Consider the following 23,428-nt stretch of genomic DNA (forward strand, 5'->3'; position numbering starts at 1 on the left):
ACAGGCCCCGCCCCTATCGGCCAGTATGACGTCAAGGACGAGACGATTCTGTAAAACGACAAATCTCATAGCAGATTGCTCTTCAGTTAAATTACCTAGAGCAGAGGCAGTCTCATTTACTACAGCTTCAAGGGTTCTGGTTAACCTACGGATCAGTTTACTATTCTGGATAGGTCCTATAAAGAAGAAGAAACCTCTGTTGAAATCTGTATACTGTTCTAGAGCAGTTTCAGTATAATCGACAATTGGGGACTCCCTTCTATGTCTAATGTGTACTAGATGTGTGTTTCTATGATAATCAGGTGGGGCTAGAAAAACAGGTGGCAGTAGGAAGGCAATGTAACAGGTTCCCTCCCAATCGAGGGGCAGACGAACATATGCGGTTTGACCACAAATAAAATAAGAATGACGTGAAGCTTTGAAAATAGATTTCCCACTGTCGCTATATTTGACAATAGTAGTACATTCACTATGTCCTACATGTACAGAACCATAATTTCGGACACATAATTCGCCTTTGACTGGTAATACTGAAATAGCGGGTAAGTCTGGAGTAGTATCAGACTGGACATTCAGGACCATGAAATTCGAAGAATAATTACCTAAATTATACACTTCATTTTCTAGATCTAACCCGGTTCTGTGGGGAAGACCTTGCTTGTCTGGGAAACATGTACTGTTAAGAAAAGACATATCTGTTGAGGATGACGTTAACGTGGACCATGCTCCACACGAACCATTATGTGAAAATGGATAAGGAAAAAGTGGCAGAACTCCCTTCGGCGTCTGGAAAGGGGGGAGTCGACCACACACCCAACAATTAGTGGCATTGCTGGTCTGGTGTGAGTAATGTAACATGCGGATGAATGAGTTATTTCGCATAGCGAGGCGGTAAGAGAGTTCATGAGGAGGCAGATCACTAAACGTGTGCTCTACTGTAGCATTAGCAGACCTGTTTACATGAGGAACTGGAAGATATAAGTAAAATGCATAACTGGTGCAGGAAATCATAATGCTGAAAAACAATATGAAACATAGAAAAACGATACATCGAATTGAGTTTTGACTAACTCTCTCACTATGGGGGTCTATTTTATACATGTCAGAAACAGTCTAACCGTTTCACCTAGGGGAGGACTTAGACAATCAAACTGACTGACTTATTTTACTAGACCGGAGTTTTAGCTTGTACTCCTGTTGCGGAGTTTTCTCTAACAGGGGAGGGGTTGTAGCAATGTCTTTTGCGGGACAGTCCTTGAGAACAATATTTTGGCAATCCTTCAAATCCTGGGAAATGTTCTTTAAGACGGGTTTCAGTCCATTAAATTGTTTTACATGAGAAAGGTGCACCCAGCCTTTGCGACCTTCCAACTTCACGGCTGTACGGGTGGTGAGGAGGACCTGTCGGGGCTCTTTCCAACGAGGCTCCAGCGGACTCGATCTGTCAAAATTCCTGACCATCACCATGGATCCTGGAACGATTTCGTGCGGTGCCACCTCGGTATTGTCTGGAAATGCGGCGGCAACCTGTGAACGACATGAGTTGAGGGCAGACATCAAGGAAGCTAGGTAATCTGTCAGCATATTACTTGAAACATCGGTAATACTTCGGGGTCTAGGAGTACCCCACATATTTGGGGGGCGGCCGAAAACGACCTCATACGGGGACAGACCTGATCTGGAATGTGCGACCATGCGCATATAAAACAAAGCAACTGGCAGAGCTACCAGCCAGTCCACACCTTTCTCTTTGCATACCTTTGCGATACGAATTTTTAGAGTCTGATTATGTCTCTCTACGAGACCGGCTGCTTCAGGATGGCGTACACAATGAAACTTCCACTGGTACCCTAATAACAGGGAAACGTGCTTCATGAGTTCAGATGAGAATGGCTGGCCGTTGTCAGAATATACGACTCTAGGGAGTCCATAACGAGGGAAGAACTCACGAACCAACTGCTTGGCAGTGGTCGCGGCTGTGTAATCTGGGACTGGATATGCTTCTGTCCACCTGGACAAAGCGCATACAACTACAAGGACATACTTGAAACCTCGACATCGCTCCATCTGAATATAATCCATCTGGAGGACTTCAAAAGGGTGGTCAGGGGGCTGGAATCCACCTTGTTCCACCGGGACACTTTTACCTGGATTAAACTGGCAACATATCATACAGGTACGGACTTTCTGCTTGGCTGCAGCTCGTAAATGCTTGTTGAACCAAATGTTCTGGATACTATCTAACATAGCCTTTTCCCCTAGATGTGCTGGACTATGTGCGGTATTAATAATGACTTGAACCATAGAGTCGGGGAGAAACCATGTGGCTCTACCCTTCGTTAACCATCCTTGATCTGTCTGGACCCCTCCTTGTTCGGACCATTTCTTGATTTCTTCAGGAGTAGCATGTAACTGTATGTCTATGACATCTTGTGTAGGGTCCTTAACTGTCATACATGTAGTCGGATCTGGAGTATGTGTCTGATTAACTGGAATGTCTGGAGTCTGTGCTGTAAGCTTGGCTGTGCGATCTGCTAGATCGTTACCTTGGGAAATAATGTCAGTAACTTTCGTATGTGCTTTGCACTTCATGATAGCGATAGATGTCGGTAAATGTATGGCATCTAACAGAGCTTGGATAAGGAGACCATGCTGAATCTTGGTTCCATGAGAAGTCATGAAACCTCTCTCCTGCCAGAGCACTCCGAAGTCGTGTACGACTCCGAATGCGTAGCGTGAATCTGTGTAAACATTAACTTTCTGGTTCTTGGCATGTATACAGGCTTGTGTCAGAGCAACTAGCTCTGCTGCTTGAGCGGACAGAGTGTCGATGCGGTGTGTCTCTATTACTTCAGTGTCAGTAGTCACTGCATACGCGGCGACTAGTTCTCCTGTACTAGTTCTCATACATGAACCATCCACATAAAGTGTCAGGTCGGGATCTAATAACAGAATATCTGTCAGATCTTGTCTTGGCTTAGTCGTAATGTTAACTATTTCCACGCAATCATGCGTGGCAGAATTCGAATTAACTGATGGTAACAGTGTAGCAGGATTCAGGATGTTGCAGCGTCTGATTTCTATGTGTGGCTGGAACAGTGTCAATTCATAACCTGTTAAACGTGCAATTGTCAAGTGCTGAGTTTGTGTTCGGTTTAAAAGAACTTCCACGGAGTGTGGAACTTGTACTGTCAAGGTATGTCCTAAGACTATGGAATCACTTTGTCTGATAGCTAGGGCTGTGGCTGCAACTGACTTGAGGCACGCAGGCAGAGCCTGGGCTACAGGATCTAATGTGCTCGAAAAATAAGCACAGGGCTTGTATTGTCCTGCTTGATCTTGTGTGAGAACAGATAATGCTGTACCTTCGCGTTCAGTAACGAAAAGTGTAAAAGGCTTACTGTAGTTCGGTGTAGCTAGAACTGGAGCTTGGCATAGGGCTTTCTTTAACTCATTGAAACTAAATGTATGTTCAGATGTCCAAGGGAGGACAGTCGATACGGCTGCCTCCTGTGTCGTTAACTGTATCAGTGGTTTGGCTAGAAATGCATACTGAGGAATCCATTGTCTGCAATAAGAAGTAAGGCCAATAAAAGCACGTACCTCCTTCTGGGTCTTGGGCTGAGGAAGACTCGCTATTAACTGGATACGGTCTGGTGTCAACTGCCTACCCCTCTTGGACAGTAAGTGTCCTAAGTAGACCACTTGCTGGACACAGAATTGAAGCTTAGAAGGGGACACCTTGTGCCCCATCTCGGCCAGAAAATACAAAACTGTAAGGGATGCTCGCTCGCAAGCACGTTCAGAACGCGCTGTGATCAGGAGATCATCGACATACTGGAGCAGGGCAGTGTCAGTTGGCATGTGAATGTTGTCTAGTTGTCTCTTAAGTGCCTGACTGTAAATGCTAGGACTTTCTGTGAAACCTTGAGGAGCTCGTGTGAACATATAGCTCCTTCCATTTAAACAAAATCCGAAAAGGAACTGGCTGTCTGGATGAATAGGAACACTGAAAAATGCGTTCTTGAGGTCTATGACAGTGAAGAACGTGGCTTCGGAATCAATGGCCGTTAATAGGGAAGAGATGTCTGGGACAACTGGATACTGAGGAATAATACATTTATTAAGCTCTCGTAGGTCAATCACTAATCGATATACTGGGGGTGCATTTGGATCAGTACGTTTCATGACTGGAATGATCGGAGAATTACATACATTGGAGTCAGTTTCTACAACCACTCCTTGAGCCATGAGCTCGTCAATAATTTTGGATAAGGCTGCTACAGCCTCTGGTGGCAATCTGTACTGTCTGATTCGTGGTAACACTACACCTGGCTTGAGAGTCACACGATAGGGTGTGATTTGCATGTAACCTACATCAGTTGGACCTTGCGCCCATAAGTGCTGCGGAACATTAGACAGTCTTGAATCAAAATCTCGTAATACATAGTGACCCTTAAAGTCACGTAGGAACAATCGTATTCCCTCTGGGGAACAGCATATAACTGCACCTAACTCTTTCAGTGTTTTAATGCCTAATAGATTTTCTGGACATGACTTAGTAAGTAACAGATCAGTAGTTCGGGACAATGGACCTACTTCTAGAGAAACTGGCTTTGAGATCTCATTTACGATAGGCTTTCCTGAAAATCCAAGGGAAACATTTCTTGAGCCTGAGAGCGGAGCCCCTGGAACTTCGGCGTGACTAATTGTGGTCCTACTTGCCCCTGTATCAATCAAAAACTTTCTGTCTTTCCCTAATACTTGACTGTGAACATAGGGACCTTCTTGATCTACAGGTATCTCGATGAGAGGCAAGCCTACCTCCCTCTCTAGGCTGTTTCATGAATACTGTTGGTACTCTGGATACTCAGACTGTGCATACTGGTACATCTGCGATGTAACATGCTGTGTTGCAGCAATAGGCTGCGGAGCTGTAACTGTCTGTTGTGCATTCTGTGGCTGAGGAGTCTGTAAAACTTGTTCTTGTCTAGGCGGACGTGGTCTTTCTTTAGTTTTACCGGTAGCTATGTTGTGTTTCAGAACTGCACACTCGTTTATAAAATGGCCTGGCTGTTTACAATAATTGCAGTTCCCTTTAACAGGAGCTGCTGGATGACTGGCTTGATTCGGACCCCTCTTCTGACTGTCTTGAGGAACAGATTGTGCAACTAGTACTTTCATTTTCGTGTCTTTCATACGCTTTCTCTCGTGTTCTTGTTCTTCTCTGATTCTATTCTGGTGGTATTGGAGCATTTGCAACATCTGGGACGGGGTATTAGCTTGCCAGGTACTTTCGACTTTCAGAACTCGGTTTTTAATCGGTGGACTTGAATTCTCGACTAATTTAGTAACAAAAAGGTGAGGATATGACTCACTACTTGTCTTGAGGCCACTGTTGATACTAAAACACTTCTCAAATCTAGAATAAAAATCACTAATATCTTCGTCTTGTTTCTGTTTACAGGCTGAGATTGCATCCCAGTCTTCTTTTCTAGTTGTCAATAATCTGGGTAAAACTTGTATTAATAATTCTGGTAATTCTTTACATTTATCTCCAAGACCGGTACCTGGTACTCGTATCTTGTCTTCAGCTTCTAGAACTGCCCAATCGATCTTTTTCTCTCCCACCTCCCAATCTTTTTCCTTGAGCTTCTCATACACCCCTGCGGGCAACAGAACTTTTAACATTTTAATTATATCTGGATACGTGTATTCTCCCATACGGAGCATGTCTTTTAGTTCTCTATGGAACCCTGCTGGATCTTTATCATGACAGGGAATTAATTTCTTCATTTCAAGAAGTTCCATCTTTGTGATTGGAGTGTATACAAACACTCGTTGCATTTCGCCACCCGTTCCTCTAACTGGGTGGACTTCTCGTAACGGATTCTGTCTGTCTATGTAAAATGGTTTACTTTCTGGGGGTGAGACATGAACAAAATGCCGGTTCAGAAACGTTCCATATTTGTGGCGCTGTTCTAGAATGACACTGATTAAATCGGTACCTAGACCTCTCCATCTATACTGGAGTAACTCGTTCAGGATATCATGTAACGAACCTGGATCAGAATGTTGACCCTCATACAGAGTAATGAGGTGCTGGATCATATACATACCCACCAGTCGTTGCTCGGCCGGGGGCAGTTTCAGAAACATTTGTGCCACTATTTCGTCTGGAAAAGTGGTAGAATCAGTAATCCATCGGACTGCTGATCGAGCTAGTTCTTGTTCATGCATAGTGCTTAACTCACTGTAACCGATTCGTGATTTCAGGATGTGATCGGTAGCTTGAAATACTTGTTCTAGAGAACCTTGATTTGGTACTGGATGATGGAAAGTAGACTTGGGTTCTAGGCGTAAATGGCGATCTGGAAATCTGGATTTTCCTACATACGCTATTCTGGCATTCTCGTCGTCTATCTCTTCAGTATCAGAGTTACTTTCTTTCTCGTTTACTTGTGCTGCTTTACGTTGTTCGTGTATCTTTATTATTTCTTTGCGGATTTTCTTGTACATACTCTCCATAGCACTGATAGTCTTGTGCTTACCCTCGGCTATACTATTACTCCACTTCATCAGGGCTTTCATTTCGGCCTGATTTTTGGACGGGTAATCTTGTTCTCTTATTAGACAATTAATCAGAAACTTTAATATCATGAGCTGGGTCTCAGCTTTCCTTTGGGACATGACATCACTGATACTTTCTGGATCATCCCCTGTGCGGATGAAACGATATATTCGGTCTAGATCTTCCTTCATATCTGGTAGGGTGACTAGATACTCGGCCACATTTCTTACGCGTAATGAATATAAAACCATATCATCTTCGCCTGGGACTGGGTCATAACAGCATTCGGCAAGGGATTTTCTTATTTCTGCAACAGACAGTCTGGGCGTACGTTGTGACGCTTGCATATGTAATTCGGCTGCCGTTAAACGCTTATGTGGCGGCGGGGTTCGAGGAGGACCTCCTCCTGCGGCCCCTAGACTAGAATCATCAACTGATGCTTTTCGTGCTGGCAAGGTGGGAAATTGAAATGCGGGCTGGACTTGTATGGCGGGCTGGACCGGGGGTACCGTAACAGGTACTCCGGTGTCTGGAGGAGCGGGAAGTGCCTGATTTACAGGGACTGGCGGAGCGGGAACAGGATTTGCATATTCTGGGACTGTGTCGTCCAAATAGGACGAGATGAAAATATCAGCTGCGGTTGGTTTGTGACGTAGCTTGGTCGGGACTAATGGTGGCGGGAAATTACTGGATGCCTCTGGGGTCGCTTTTGGCAAGCCCTCGGCAAGGAGAGGATACATACCCTTAATAAGGGCATGCCTCTGTCTGTCTGACTGTTCGGCTTTGACTTGTTCACCTATCTCGATTAGTTCTTTTTCTTGGGCTCGTTCCAAGGATTCTCTACTTAACTCTGACTTTCTGATTTCTTTTTCGGTTCTTTTATGAGCTTCTTTACGCCATAACTCGATGGCATCTTTCTGTGATTGTCTGGCTTTCTTTTTCCATAATGCTTCTTCTACTCGCATGATGCACTCGGCATCCCATGTACCCGATACGGGCCATCTATACTTTTCCTCTAACTGTTTGATATACTCTACCCATAAATCTAGATACAATATGGCGCTTATGCCATGCTTCTGATACATAAAGTGACCTGGACTGTCCCTCGGCGGAACAGGAACTGCTTCTTCTAACAAACCCCTTCTAGTTTTTAGCTGACGTAGTCTCGAAAAGAGAGACATTGTAAACTTGAATCGGAACACAATACAATACACGAGGAACAATAACAATTGGGAGAACAATTCAGGCATACCACGACATTGGAAATACATTGAACAACATCATAACATAACAGTTCGGACAGAATATTACCTGGAATACTGAGAACAGAAACACAAGAATTTCTCGAGAACGGAACCGACTAGAGTTACTGGATGCACTGCTGAAACAGTACGGAACATACCGGTCCCATAAAGGGACGCATCAAGACCCGTATCCACCTAGGTGAACACTTCGTTTGTGAGTCTGTGTACCACCAACCCACGGACCAGAGTCAATTTAGATTGACCCTGTCTAGATACTACCCCAGTAATGGTACTCACCGGGCAGTAAGAACGGAAGGCCTTGGATCGGACTGAACTGCTACGACGACGGACGACGAACTTCGGACTTCAGTTACGGGTGGACCTCCGGATACCTCGGACCTTGGACTCTCGGCTTGGGCTCTGGTCGGGACTCGCCGCGTTCCTCCACCGTCTCGTTTGGATGCTGGACCGCCTCCTCCGTCTCCTCCGTGGGCCTGAGGGATACTTGAAGCAGAAATATCTGCATGTGCACGGTATGGTTCCGTCACGGCTGCAGAGGGTCAGGGGGTCGGCGTGGCTTCACCGACGCGTGGGGAAAGGGCAAGTCCCTATTCGGGCGCCATTATGTGGTAAATAAATAAATAATACCCTATTTTTGAATACATAAATGAATAACAGATAGCTCAATAAAATAAGAGTCAAGATTCGAGGTAGTAGGAGTTATGCAGGTTTAATACAGCATAAGGACAGGAACAGGACAACCTGCACAGGAATAGGATGGCAAGCGCTTGCCTGGGGCAGAATCAGGATCGGCGGAAGGATAACTTTTAATAACAGTACATGAGCATATATACATAACGCAAACACATAGCATTACATTGCAGTAGGCGTAGCAGTGGGTGGAGCAATAGGCGTGACGCGTAGCAGTCGCGAAAGATAAGGGTAAAAGTGGGTGTAACAGGGCGTATACATAGACATGTGATGCAAACGTAACAGAATATGTCATGAATAGGGCGGAAACATTGGAGGGGGCTCCCTAAGGAGCCGGGACCTCTAACCTGGTGGTGCGCGCAAACTGGCAATGACGTATCACTAGGAGAAGCTGGGGGCTATGAACTCTGTGCTAGGAGCAGAGACTGAAGTCTGGAGAGTCAGGGCGACATGTACCTAAACAGTATCTAGTATCTGATGTTTAGAGAACATGTTGATATAAACTAGAAGTCAGGAGGGGAAAAGGCTAACAGACACTAAGACTGGACCATGCATTATTCTACATGTAGTGCGTGATGAAGAATATGGAATGACCATTAAATATAGTATTTCTCTAACGTGGAGGCAGAAAAGCTAGACAATGACGGAAACTATTGATGCAGTTCAGTAGCTTAGGAATGCAGAGAAGGAGGACTGAACTGATAACTGGAATCATAACATACTTTTGGCAGACTCAGAGGCAGAGCCAGCTGAACCGGGCACTGTGAGGCAGGAAGTAAGTGAAGGGTCGAGGATACAGGTGGGGGCTGTATCGCTCCTCAGCGAGGCTGCAGGAGACAGGAGCTGAATCTGGTGTCCAGGCCCTTTTGAGGCCTAGAAACGGGGACTTTATAATGGAATAACGTGCACACTGAGAAACGTGGCAACGTAGCTTTACATAGGCCTGATATTCGTAGTATTCACGAGAACTGGAAACTGGCATACTAGAGGTGGACACAACTATAATTGCGTCTTGAATCGAACATGGGGAATGCATATGCATATTTAATCATGCACACATAACATATGATGGATGACACGTAGGGACACAGAACATGGCAAAATTTACTTTTCCACAGAAAGACCATTCAAATGGGCCAAAGGCCTTCTCAAAGTCAAGTTGCATCATGGCTGTGTGGTCAGATACAGAATGTATGTGGTCCAAGTACATATTTAGCCTCCTAAGACAAGGCCTTGTGCTTCTGACTGGCATAAAGCCATTTTGATCGCAATGCACTGGGGGACTCACCTGTTTCAGTAGCCTGGTTGCTGAGGCCTTTGCAACTATTTTGACTTAAATATTTATTAGGGAGACCAGTCTGTAAGACGCGCAGTCTGTAGGTGGCTCTATGGTTTGGGGAGGGCTACCACTGAGGCTCTCCAGATATCATAAGGAAGTAGCAAAGCTGTCTCTGCAGCTTCAACCTTCGTGAGGAAGTGAGAGTAGTGTTGATGCAAACCTTTCCAAGAATTGTATATGGAATCCATTTGAACCAGGTACCTTCTCAGATTGCATCTCCTACAAGGCTGCATATCACTCCTCCTTCGACAGGTGAGCATCCAAATTCACCCTCTCACTGCTGGAGAGCCTCGGCGTGACCAGGTTTGCAGCTAAGAGGTTTTGTTGCTCCAGCCCGCCCGAAGGCTTTGATTGGTAAAGTGCCTGATAGAAATGTGTGATTTGTAATAGGTCACCTCACTGTCGGGCCCCATGTCTATGGGACAAACCTGTCTTCCATAGTTGGCTGCAAGCCTGTTTAGCAATTTTCCTGTCTTGCCTCAAATTCGTACTCTCGGTTTTTAAAAATCAGACACTGGTGCCCTGGCATGAGTCAGTTTCTGTTTAAAGGCCTCCTTAGTAGCCTCTAAACTACAAAATGTGTCATGATCTCTCATTTGGTTCAGGCGATATTCTAATTCCCTAATCTGCCTTTCCAGTGCTGTACTTTTCTTTCTCCTCCCACAGTGTATGGAATTGGAATTGGAAGTGCATTTGTAAAGCGGGTAGCTACCCGGGGGCGTCCCAGTGCTGGACTCGTGGAATTAGTTCTGGAACAGAAGAGACCTAAGGGAACAGCCGGGTTTTCAGGAGCTTACGGAATTTTAGTAGGTTGGTTTCCCTGCGAATGTTGAGGGGAAGGGAATTCCAGAGCTTGGAGGCATTGTATGAGAATAGGCGTCCTCCTGACCGTGCTTTCTTGATTCTGGGAACGTTTGCCAGAAAGAGGTGGTCGGATCTTAGCTTCCTGTTGGCTTTGTATGGTTTGATCAAGGATCTCAAGATTGGGGGGCCCTTGTCCTGTAGAATTTTATGTGTAATACAGAGGGATTTGAAATTGATTCTCTCATGGATTGGGAGCCAGTTTAGGGAGCTTAGGGCAGGCTTAGCAGAGCATCGTTTTTTGTGCCTGTTAGCAGCCTAGCTGCAGAGTTCTGGAAAAGTTGAAGTTTGTTTATGACCAATTTCAGGGCGCCAAGATATAGGGCGTTTCCGTAATCCAGTCTGGACAGGTTGAGACCCTGACTGAGGAGTTTTCTGGAGTGGGGGGGGTAAAAGGGGAAGGACTTTACGTGTGGTGCGTATGAGACCAAAGCAGGTTCCCGCGGTTTTCCTAGCTTGTGTTTGAAAATTGAGGTCCTGATCGAGCCAGACACCCAGGCTTTTATTTCTTTTTTTGGAGCGGGAACTGGTCCCATGCACGATGGCCACAAAAGTTTTGTGGGGAGTTTAGATTGATTGCCTAGCACTAGGATCTCTGATTTGTCTCCATTTAGTTTGAGGAGAGAATTGCTCATCCATCTGGAGGTTTCTTTGAGACAGGAGCATAGATTTTCCTGGCAGTGGTCCGTCTGATTTAGAGAGACCACGAGTTGGGTGTCGTCGGCATACGTGGCCAGGTTGATGCCGGAAGGGGCTACAATTTCCTCCAGAGGGGACATATACACGTTGAAAAGTGTAGGGCTTAGGGATGAGCCCTGAGGCACCCCGAATTGGAGTGGCACAGCTCTGGATCTAATGTTGCCTTTGGAGACCTGAAAGGTTCTATGTTCTAGAAAAGATTTGAGCCAGGATATTGCTGAACCTGTGACTCCTATTCTGCTTAGACGATGGACAAGTATAGAGTGGTCCACCATGTCGAAGGCAGCGCTTAGGTCTAGGAGGATCACTGCTGCAGATCCACCTGCGTCTAGGACCATTCGTGCCTGTTCCACCACTGCCATCAGGGTGGTGTCTGTGCCCTGGCCAGGCCGGAAGCCTGTCTGTGAGCGGTGTAGGAGTCTGTTGGATTCGAAGAAGGCGGAGAGCTGTTGGTTAACGAATTTCTCCGCCACCTTGCTGATTCCATGCATTAAGGATAAGGGCCGGTAGTTGCCCAGTTCTAGGGGGTCCAGATGGGATTTCTTTAACAGTGCTCTAACTGTAGCCCTTTTCCAATTGGGGGTCTGTGCCCAGTTCTAGGGAGGTGTTAAGTTAGTGATGGGGGGGGGGGGGTGATGGATGGTGTCACGAGTTTCAGGATGTTGAAAGATGCGGGTCGAGTGGGGAGCCACTTTTGATTGAGTTTAAGATATGGGGGAGCATCTCCCTTATCAGCGGAGAGAAGGAGTCCAAGAGGGGGGCGTTAGAGGTAATCTGGTGAGTAGTCAGGGACGGGGAGTGTTTTTAGGATATTTAGAATTTTAGTGGAGAAGAACTCTGCCAGTTCGTTGCATCTGCGACCCGAGGGGTCGGTGACGGGGGTGGATCTGAAACTTTCAGCAGTTTTTTGATGATACGAAATGTTTCCCTAGAGGAGTTGGCGGAGGCTTGGATTTTTTCTTTATAGAAGGCCGCCTGGGTTGTTTTTAGGTTAGCTTTGTAGGACCTGATAGCTGCTTTGTATTCTATTTTTTTGGTTATTGGCCCAGTCCTTCCTGAATATGCGTTCAAATTTTTTGCATTGTTTTTTCAAGACGCGGAGTTCTGGGGTGAACCAAGGGGATTTGAAGGTTCCATTTTTTTTAGGTAAGATTTTTCCTTGCAGTACTTGATCTATTGAGTTTTCTATCCAAGTGGAGAATTGCTCGTCTGCTAAGACTGGGTCTGGTTCGAATGAGGGGGTGGTGATTTCGAGTCCGCGTCTCCAGTCCTCAGGGACTAATTTTCACCATGGGCATTCTGGGAAGCGAGGTGGAGGCCCGTGAGGGGGTTCGGTGTTGGTTTGCCAGTGGAATGGTACTAGGAAGTGGTCTGACAAGGGGATGGGGAGGGACTTACTCATTTTTAATTTGGTGATGTTTGAGAAGATGGGGTCTAGTAAATGGCCTTTTACATGTGTGGCTTGGTGGCTTTTCAAGAGAAGGTGGTAGGAAACCAGGTCAAGTGTTAGGACCCCTGCCACTTCGTCCGAAGGGTCATCAAAGTGGAGGTTTAGATCTCCCAGTATTGTAAAGTTGGAAGAGGAGCAGGCACGTGAGATGATGGCTTCCTTCAGGGAGCTACAGAACTGTCCATGTGCTCCTGGTGGGCGGTACAGGAGAATGCCCAAAAGTGATTTTAAAGGGGAGAGTTGGATGATAAAATGAACGTTTTCACAATCAAGAATTGGGCTGTCGAGAATGCGGCAGGAGAGGTGACTTTTGTGAATGATTCCATTTCCACCGCCTTTCCCAGTGATTCTGTTGAGGCGTTGGGTGAGGTATCCTGGGGGGAGGGCTTGAACGATGTCTGGCTCTGAGCTTGTGGATAGCCAAGTTTCTGTCAGAAACAGAACATCTAGTTCTGTGTCTTGGAGAAGCATATTGATTTCCAAGGAGTGTTTGGGTAGGGGCCTGCAGTTCAGCAGGGCCATGCTGATTGAGTGCTCGATGGGGGGGTGAGATTATCTTTAGAGATAGTGATAGAGTGTAGGAGCAGTGAGCGCAGTTGCTTTGTCGTTCCTCCAGGGAAATGAGTGGAGGCATGGTATATTTGTGACCTGTCTGAGTTGTAGTAGTTTCTCCCGAGGGTAAATTCTAGGGGCTGAGGGAGGGGGGGCAGCGATACCTGGCCCTGGGTCAGTTCTGGCGCGGACGGGCACAGATGGGCTTGCCTTTGGCGCGCCTTTGGCGCTTCCGCTGCGCACGTCCGCTGCACGAACAGAATGGCATCGTTCTTTTATGGTAAAACAGGGTAGACCAACTAACCTGCGCCGCAAGCGAGGGGAAGTTATAATCACTTACGGTGCCGCCTTCCCTCCACAACAATCTGACTACGTCAGTGGTGGACCGGGGAAGGGGGTGTTTGACTAGGTGAGCGCTGTGTGACTAAATGGCGAATTTAGCTGATTAAAAAGTGAAAGAGCGCTAGGTCTGCTGAGCAGAAGTGGTTTAAAATCAATGGGAGCCCTTTGCCACTCGTTCCAGCGATGTGGCAATTCAGTCTCTGTTACCTGAATGGCGAGTCTGCCAGCGCGTGTGAATGCTCAGTTCTTGCACTAAGGGTGGGCAGAACAACTCGCCTGCTAACCTGCGCCGCAAGCGAGGGGAAGTTGTAATCACTTCCGGTCCCGCCTTCCCTCCACAACAATCTGACTACGTCAGTGGTGGACGGGGGAAGGGGGTGATTGACAAGGTGAGCGCTGTGTGACTAAATGGCGAATTTAGCCGATTAAAAAATGAAAGAGCGCAAGGCCTCCTGAGCAGAAGTGGTTTAAGATCAATGGGAGCCCTTTGCCACTCGTTCCAGCGATGTGGCAATTCGGTCTCTGTTGCCTGAATGGCGAGTCTGCCATTATTAACCCCCAAAGAACTGCTTTCATTGCCTCCCACAATGTGATTAGGGAGACTTCTGTTGTGGAGCTTGCTCTTAAGTAGAGTTCTATCTTTTTCTTCATGTGTTCTTAAAACCTAACATCCTTCAGCCACCCAACCTAAAGGCTCCAGTGCATGTTAGACCTACACCTCCCCAGCCCCATAGTTAATTAAATCGGTGATTAGCCCAACAGTACCCCTGCATGAATTGTAGCTCCTGACGACTATCAGAGTCCAGCAGCTGGGAGGAAGAAGTAGTCTAGTCTTGAATGTGACCTATGAGAGTAGGAATAATATGTGAACTCACATGCCGACATGTTCTTTGCTCTCCAAGGATTACAAAGCCACAGGGACTCCGCCTATGGTGCAATGGTTTAGCCCCTCTTTTCAAATCAAGTTGTAGGTACATGACATCATTGAAATCCCCCCTACGATAAGCTCCTCATCCAGGCCCAAGGTGATAACTGTCATCAGATTTTTCATCGTAGTCGCCTGCAGGGTCGGTGGAATATACACAGACACTACTGCCAATGGAATGCCAAACAGGAAGCCCGTAACCACCACATATCTATCTATGGCATATCAGATAGTGTCCATGACCATCAGGGGAAAAGTAACCCCTAGTGAACCCTGCATGATTAAAGACTAAGGGGCCGATTATAAATGCGGATAATCCGCATCCTCCGGGCCAGCGGAATCCACCGCCGACCCGGAGGATGCGGATTATCCGCTGCGCCTGGAAAAAGACCCCCCGCCAGATTAGGATGGCTGGGGGATCTATTTTCTGTCCGCCGCTTTTCCGCCGCGGTCGCCTTCCGACCTCGGCGGAAAAGCACTAACATGGCTGGCGGTGTCTATCAGACACCGCCAGCCATATTAGGATAGCTGCGGTCATATGCCTTTCCACGGCGGCATTTCCGCCGTGGAAAGGCATATGGTGTTGTCTTCGGGGGCCCGTTGCGGGCCCCCAGGGGTGAAGGGGGGGGGGTGCACATGGGGGGTACCTATGGTACCCCCCTGCCTTTGCGTGCACGGAGCGGCAGGCACCCCGCGGTGCCTGCAGCTTCGTGCATGCAAAGGTAAACATGCATTTTTTAACATTGCGGTGTGTGCTGCTTCAAGCAGCACCCGCCGCAATGTTAAGAATACAGGATGTGACCACCAGGGTGGCGGTCACATCCTAATTGGCACGGAGAGACCGCCGCTGCCCATGCGGACGGTCCCTCCTCCTCTGGGGTGGCGGACAGACGCAGGTCCGTCCGCCATCCTAATAGGCCCCATAGTGTTTAAAAAGGCACCCCTATTCCCAAGAAAATGTGTCTCTTACAACAATGGAACCACTAGGACCAGATTGTGGGCCAGTTGAAGGATTGTTGTGCATTTTATTTTATCCATCAACCCACTGAAATTCCAAGACAATTGCTTGTAGTGGATGGTGTTGTTCCCAGAGGTCATGGCAGGTCATTGCGCCCTTTTGACTGTGGGTCGCAATCTGTCTTGCATGAGACGTAGTATTGTGACCAAATCAACCCTAAGTACCCAACTCTCCCCCCAACAACCCTCTACTCAACACCTCTAAGTGGAAGCATGTTTCACCTCTAAAAAAGCAACCCTAATAGAAACAACATACCATACAATGTAATACTATATCAAAATAAAGTAACCACAATAATCTTGTGTAGTGGGGAGTGGTTTGCCTTGTGCCAGCCCCTCTCCCCAGAGGCAATGTGTCTCTTCTCCCTCCGTGAATTAGAAAACACTTGTAGCTGTACATGAGTGAGTTAAAATTTGTAAAGCGCAACTTAGCCCATAGGCATCAAGGCGCATCAAGATGGTACCGCTGTTTGAGATGTAAAGACATGTGCCGACTACATGTAAGCTTCTGTAAAGAGCCAGGTTTTTAAGGCTTTGCGGAAGAGCACGAGGGATGCCTGGCCCTTGAGCTCAGCTGGAAGCATGTTCCACAATCTGGGGGCAAGGGAAAAGAAGGCCTTCCCTCCCCATCTTGCCTTGGCAGTTCGAGGAACAGATAGAAGGTTCTTGTTAGCAGAACGAAGAGCCATGGCCGGAGCGTAAAAGGACACAAGAGACCTAATGTCTTCGGCTCCAGACCCTTGCAAAGTACAGTAGGTAAGGCATAGGACCTTAAAGTTTATCCTAGCCTGCACAGGGAGCCAATGCAGATTTTTTCTAATTGAAGAGCCAGATGACCGTCTAGGGGCATCCACTACAAACCTGGCTGCTGCATTCTGCACTATTTGTAGGCGTTGAACTAATCTTTTATTTATGCCTAGATATAGTGTGTTGCAGTAATCAAGCCTCGGGGAGATGAGAGCCCCCGTGATCTGTTTCCGAGCTTCAGAGGAGAGGTAGTGCGTGATCTTTCTCAAAATTCTTAAAACACCGCAACAGGTAGAAACCGTCCTGCTGACTTGTTTGTCAAAGGAGAGAGTGGTGTCAAGAATTACGCCCAGATTGCGGGCTGTTTGAGACGGCGAGGGACAGGTTCCAAGGGCCGGGGCCACCAGTCCATTGACCAGACCTCCGATTTACCTCCGAAGATGAGTACTTCGGTTTTTTTCCCATTTAATTACAGGAAGTTCTTAATCATCCAGCGCGCAACTGGAAGGGGACTAAACCCCTCCTCTATACCGCTGAATAATATCTCATCATTCACTAGTAGGTTCCTCTCCCTGGTACTCACCAGAGCTCTATGAGGAGGATGCCCTATGTTTATCCTCCTGTTATAACCAGATTTGGCCTCCTATCAGTCTGCTGCATTTCAGCCTAGAGTGGGATGGTTGACCCCCTTCAGTCTCCCGAGATGTCATTGGCTCCTTTGTTGATATGGGCAGTCATTTCATCTCCGACGCTCAAATCCAGGTCTCTTCCGGGCTTTAAAATAAAAATGGTTCCCTACTGATACATAACTTTAAGTTTGGCAGGGTACATCGGCACATTCAATGTACATAGCCCTGACTTTCCACTTAACCTCTAAGAAACATTTACGAAGGAGCTGCACTTAACTGTGTAATCGGGGAAGAGCATAAACTTGGAGTTGGTGCAAAGGACGTCTGGATGTTGGCGTGCCTGCCGTGGGATACAGTCTCTGCCTAAAAAGTTCAGTACCCTAATGATAATGGCTCTAGGCTGTGTCACCGACAGAGGGCATGGGGCCAGCGCTCTGTGTGCCCTTTCCAGAACGAAGTAGGGGGATAGCTCACAATCCGGGACCCTGGTTCTGAACTATTCTGTGAGGAATTTCTCTGGGTGCTGGTCCCCCACGCCAGCTGGCAGGTCTACCAGCTGGGAGGGTCCTCCCTACACACAATGCAAGGGACATCTGCCCGCGCTTGTTTCTGTGAGGCCATGTCTTACTGGCCCAGACGCCACGGGGATCAGGCGTGGAGTAAGGCTGGGCTTGTGTGACCGTCACTGCCCCCCCATTGGCTGTCACAATCCGATGTGACTGCCTAAACATGAAAAGCGGTCCCTACCACACCCCTCCCATGTGGCTGTTTCCTTTGTGCCCCAACAGTCAATACGGAGGTAAAGATGGATCACCGCTGTGGGATTGCAGCTCCAGGATCGGTACGTTGGCAGCAGTCCAGTCTTCCGACATGTCGTTGTTTGCCTAATACTTTTCTCTTATCCCTGGCTACCTGCATGGGCTTGCGTAGGACAAAGGGTACAAGAGTAGGGGCCACAACATGGATGTTTGCATCCGAGAAAAGGTTGCTCCATAGTTGACTCGCCCAGTCAACAGTTGCAGCCCTGGCCCAGTCAACAGTTGCAGCCCTGGCCACGTGTGGCGCCCAGTTCGGCTCCTCCACTCTAAGGTACCCGTTCTGCTGTTTCCAGCCACCTCTTGGAAGTGAAAGCGGCTTCGTGCCACACCCCGGCCACTTGGCTGTCTTCTCTCCCTTGCACGACCCAGGAGTCGATGCACAGGGAGGTTCACCATTGTGATTTCACAGCTTCAGGTGATGTTTGTCACTAGCAGACACGTCTCCAGGCAGGTCGTACGAACACCCAGACTGTCGATCGGCAAAATTGTCTCTCATCCCGGGCTCCCTGGATGGGCTCCGGTGGGCCAAAGGTGGTTAGTATATGGGCCACCGCACCGGTACTTACGGCTGAAAAAAGGTTAGCCTAAGGGTCGGATTCAGCAGGATTCTCGGAACTGGCACGGGGCTCGCGTAAAATGTAGCCTCCATCTTACACTACTTGGCAACACCTCCCAGGAATTTCTTTCTTGATGCTCTTTACAATGTAGTCGGTCGGAGTAATTTTTCAATAGTAGGCAACAACTTTGGGAGCAAGGATGGTATTCATCAGATAACGTAGATACTTTATTGTTTAGAAAGAGACATACACAATTTCTTGGGTCAAGAGCAGAGTGACCACTTCTGGTAGCAGCACACTTGTAGACTGTCAGCTTACCATTATTCACTGTTTCTGCATCTTTGATCCATTACTCGCAAAAGTAATAGTTCTGCTTTTAAAGGGGATGAACACAACGGGCTAAGGCCGTGAAATGCCCAATAGGAATCGAACATAGTATGGGATTTCTTGTACAAATGTTTCTCTTCGTTTTTTTAGTTTCTTGAGGTGTGCAGCCTTTTGTGACTTCTGTCTCTGTGAGACTCATGAGAGTCTAGATGTGTTGACAAAGGTCTTGGTAATGCTGATATTTTAATTATATTTTCAGGATCCCTCTATTCTGCTTGAAGAAGTAACACCACCGGAACACAGGGATGCCTTCGACATGCCCACCATTGCAGCTGAGAAACATGTGAGTCTTCTTTAAAGTTCTATACCATCAAGTTCATGTGCCCTCTCTCTCAAACTCTGTCGCTTCCATTCCATCTACCCAAAACAAAGTAAATACACAAGATACCAGAGGAATAACTGCCCCTTGAAACTGTACTCCATTCTCAGAAACAAAAGGAATTAATTACAATATTACCAAGGAGTGAATGGTGTAGTAACTCACTCAGTCTCTCATCCAGTGGTACCCTTAGAGATCTAGAACCGATTTCGTAACTTCAACGCTGGTTTTAGTGCACAGTGTAAATGGATAGAGGTGGAAGCTATCTCTTGCTGGAAACAGGAATTAATTCAAACAATCACCCTTCTTGACTACAAGACTAACCTCTTCTGTGAGAGAAGATAAGAAAGCACACAGGGGTTGATCGTATTTGTGGACGAGCAAGGAACTATGGGATCGAAAATCCCCTTTTACCGTAGGAGCAAATTTAGCTTTTTCTATCCTCACCTCTAAACCAGGCAAAGTATTCAGCTGCATTGGCAATGAGCAACAGAGAAATCAATCTCCTATTCCCTGGGATCAACTAGTTACTGGCAATGCCCACAGTTTACTATTTTTTAGAAAAATAAGTCATCTGTTATGCATGTTGTCACATCTAAATAGCCTTCTCGTTTCCATTCTCTCTATCTACCAGATCGAGGACATGATCAAAAGTATGAAAAACACTCTCAAGTTGTGCGACTACATACTTTCTAAGTAGGGTGAGGTAAGATTCTGATGCTTTTGTTTTCTGTTAATGTCAGTGAGAGTGTGAGTACTATCAGATTAAAAGGATCACACAACAAACCATCACTAATCGATGGGGTCACTGGAATATAATGTAAATGCAAGGTGGATTTGTACAGTGCTGCTTGTCACCCATGAGGGTAGCCAGTCGCTTCTTCCATACAATTTTGGGTTTGCTGTACTTACCAAATAATCGTCCCTATGCTAAATAGATTACAGATTTCCACAAATAAATGTATTGATAGTTTAGAATAATCAAAAAGAACACATGGTGCTGCGCCACGGCAAACATTAACTACTCACCAGATTACCTCACCCACGTGCTATACTGGGATATGAGAGGCAAAGCTTTTTGGGAGAACAGCATTAATGTGTGATAAAATAGCAGAATAGTATTCTCACAGAATGTAATAAATTATGCTGCATAATTTTCACTGTGCCCCATAATATAGCCTTCCAAATGTGCCTCCTGAATATTGATATTGTCGGACACTAATACCTAATTCCACATATGTGTACCAGAAATATATATACATATGTCTTCATTTATGTGGAGTTAAGAATGGTAAATATATCTGCCCCTATTTGCATTTATCATTCAATATTTTGTCACTCGATATTTTGTCCATGGCATTAGTGTGCCACAATATTCTTGTACAAGACGTTTAAGAGTACAATTGGCCCTTCATAGTCTCATAATTCCAGAAGCACTTCTGACAGAAGGCCTTTCATTAATGTTTTAAATTACATTACAATTGGGTGTGTTGAAAAGGAACGAAATACATAGGTTTTCAAGTCTAGAGAAATCTGTAGAGAAATATGTAACCAACAATGGACATGGAGAGACTGAGGGATCACATCCCATTGGTGCTGGAGAAGGAGCGATTCTTGGGTAGGGTTGTCCAAAGCAGTTGTCATCACAGAAATACGTCTACGTTGGGAAAGATTGGGTGCAAAACCTTTTAGAAGAGAAAGACAGTGGACCTTTACTTTTGTGAATGAGGCCCTTTTTGTTTTTATGAATTCATAGATTTATCATCTGAAAATACAGCCACCAAGAGCTTGGCTGCAATCCCAGTATGGATGCTTTGTGATTTCAAAAGAAGAGCATATTAATTCTGAAAATCTAGCTCGGAAGCAAGAGGGGGCCATGAGTAAACATGGGTATCTGCCCCCTTGTGTCTAACACTGGCATTTATCAGGTCGGGATCACATTGTTAAAAATAATCCATCTGATTACAAAACACCTACTGCCTGTTTAGGAACTTCACAGAGTCTTCAATTCTGTAGAGTAGCTCCTGTGTAGTAGAGGGTGTGACCATGAACAGAGCAAGAGGCAGTTGCGGGAGTACAATATTTGAAGGCAGCACATTTTTATAAACTAACTTATCTCTTGTCATATTTGAAGAGGCACAATCTTTTCAGTGCTGAATCCCCTTCACCTTGGTTAAATGTATTCAAATTCTTTGCAAGCCAAAGTTGGAAACAAGGCAAAATATATCTTAAGAGCGCATGGTGCCTCAATTGCTTGCTGCACTGTAAGGATGGACAATTGCCTACTTGACCTATCTGACCATGTACCTTTCAAATTCCAGGTACCAGCCTAAGTGCCATCTCTTTGGCCTTTGATTCGGACCACTGTGGCTGATATCACCGATAGCATTTATTGAGGATCCCTCACCTTCTCCCTTTCTGATAAGCACTCAGAGCTGAAACACCGTATCCCACCAGAGGACATGCAGAGAACCATTAGAAATCATTGAACAGTAAAGCTTCACCAGCCATAGAGAAACACGAAGATTCGACTTTTGGGATTTGGTGAATGTTGATGACCCTATCTCAGGAGTACGGTTGAGGATAACCTTGAATGACAACGAAGTTTTGCTTCCTCCGGTCTGGGGCTCCTACATCAAATAATTAACTGATATCAGTCTTGACACGTTGGTTCATCACAACCTGAGCAATATTAAGCAGTTGTAAATAGTTATTGTACAGCCATGATGAATTTTAAATTGCCTACTATTTGTAATGTGGATCGCACTCTTTAAAATATTTGTATCGCGAATGCTGTTTCCCAGACCCACTGAATATAAACATTGTACAATTTTTGTATGTAATCTATTTTTAGGGCCCTTTGCAGTAAATGTTTTTTTTTTTTAAACGATAATAAATCACTCTTGTCTTTATTGAGAACTCTCATATATTCCTGGCTGCACAGTAATCCTTCAAGATCAAGTTTCAAAACTAAGTAGGTGTGGGGCCCATTGCATCACCATTCGTCACTCATGAAAAATCACTCTCAGCAAGGTTTTTCTATGCAGAATTTAAGATTTGGATTAAACATGTTTCTTCAATCACATTCAAAAGTTTGAAACACAGGGACCCACTGATCTTTGTCTATTAATTCACTTGGGTCAGTCCAAGTCGCGGAGTTTGCAGAGTTTTCTCCACTCTGCTCTCCGCACAGAGAGCAGAGTTTAAAAAAAAACTCTGTGTAGTAGCATGGAAATGAGATTCTCCACTCGGATGGGTTGCCATTTGTCAAGAGCAAGCTCGGAAAATCCACCGCTAGACTATCTTCCGGGGAGATTTCTCAACACGGGCGGTCACAGCAGGTGATTACCACTCACATTGAGAAGCCTGCCACTTGCGTTGAGAAAGCTGCCACTCGAGTAGAACATCAGCTCAAGGGGCAGAAGGAAGCTGTACCCTCTTGTGCTGCAGGTGGTGCCATGTGTGCTGTAATAATTCCAGTACGAAAGATCTGTAGTGTGACTTAACTCACTCCGCCGCATGCGGAGCTCGGCGGAGCACAGTGGAGTTTTTTTATGACTTCGTGAACTCCGCCCAGGCCTACCAATTTGTCCCTTGGTTATGTAAACGCTTATGCCAGCAATTAAAAAGCCATGAAGAACCTAGGAAACCACATTTACACAAATTACCATAAACACAATCAATGTTGATCACATTTATTAATGGTCTTCAAATATTTTCAACCCTCATCACAATTAGGGGTGTTTCAAGGGACAAAAATAATCTCACTCTTTGAATTGGTATGCAGTATCCTGGAGCAGGGTAATGGGCACATACATTTTTCTTGGGATAATTCTTTAAAAAAGTGACCTCAAATGACTTTTTCTACTCTTGACTCATTCTAAGAAGAAGGCAGAGATGTAACTGAGGGTCATATGGCTTCTCTGGCATTGGTCAGAGACAATGTAATTAGTAAACCACCCCAGTTGCTGTCTGTCTCAAAATGTCCTTTGGGAGAGATAATTTACTTGTTGTTTTGTAAAAGTGGGAGGGATGGAATCAAATGAGCAGGGTGTGGGTTTGGTGCTTTTTATGGCAGGCTTAATTCAGCACTTTCCCTTACTAAAGTCCCATACCAACTGCCTTTTGGGGTACAAGTCTTTAAGGCCTAAGGAGGATAGCTTGATTCCAGTGGCTGAAAGTCCGAAACCGGTCCTAGGATGCTTGTTTCCAGTCCAAGGAGGACCTGGCTTGGCAGTTCGAGCTGGACTGTTCCCATGG

At 46.0% G+C, this 23,428-nt stretch overlaps 1 protein-coding gene across 1 annotated transcript in view; it reads left to right on the forward strand.

The window, feature by feature from the left end:
* Positions 1 to 19,877, forward strand: part of LOC144783245 (maestro heat-like repeat-containing protein family member 1) — a 111,059-nt gene extending 91,182 nt beyond the window's left edge. The window contains exons 19-20 of the mRNA XM_078662326.1: positions 19,049 to 19,132; positions 19,803 to 19,877. Coding sequence (XP_078518452.1) covers positions 19,049 to 19,132; positions 19,803 to 19,868 — 150 coding nt within the window. The 3' untranslated portion in view covers positions 19,869 to 19,877. The remainder of the gene's footprint in view (positions 1 to 19,048; positions 19,133 to 19,802) is intronic.
* Positions 19,878 to 23,428: the final 3,551 nt, after the last annotated feature.

Source organism: Lissotriton helveticus, chromosome 9, assembly GCF_964261635.1.
Source record: "Lissotriton helveticus chromosome 9, aLisHel1.1, whole genome shotgun sequence".
Taxonomy (NCBI): domain Eukaryota; kingdom Metazoa; phylum Chordata; class Amphibia; order Caudata; family Salamandridae; genus Lissotriton; species Lissotriton helveticus.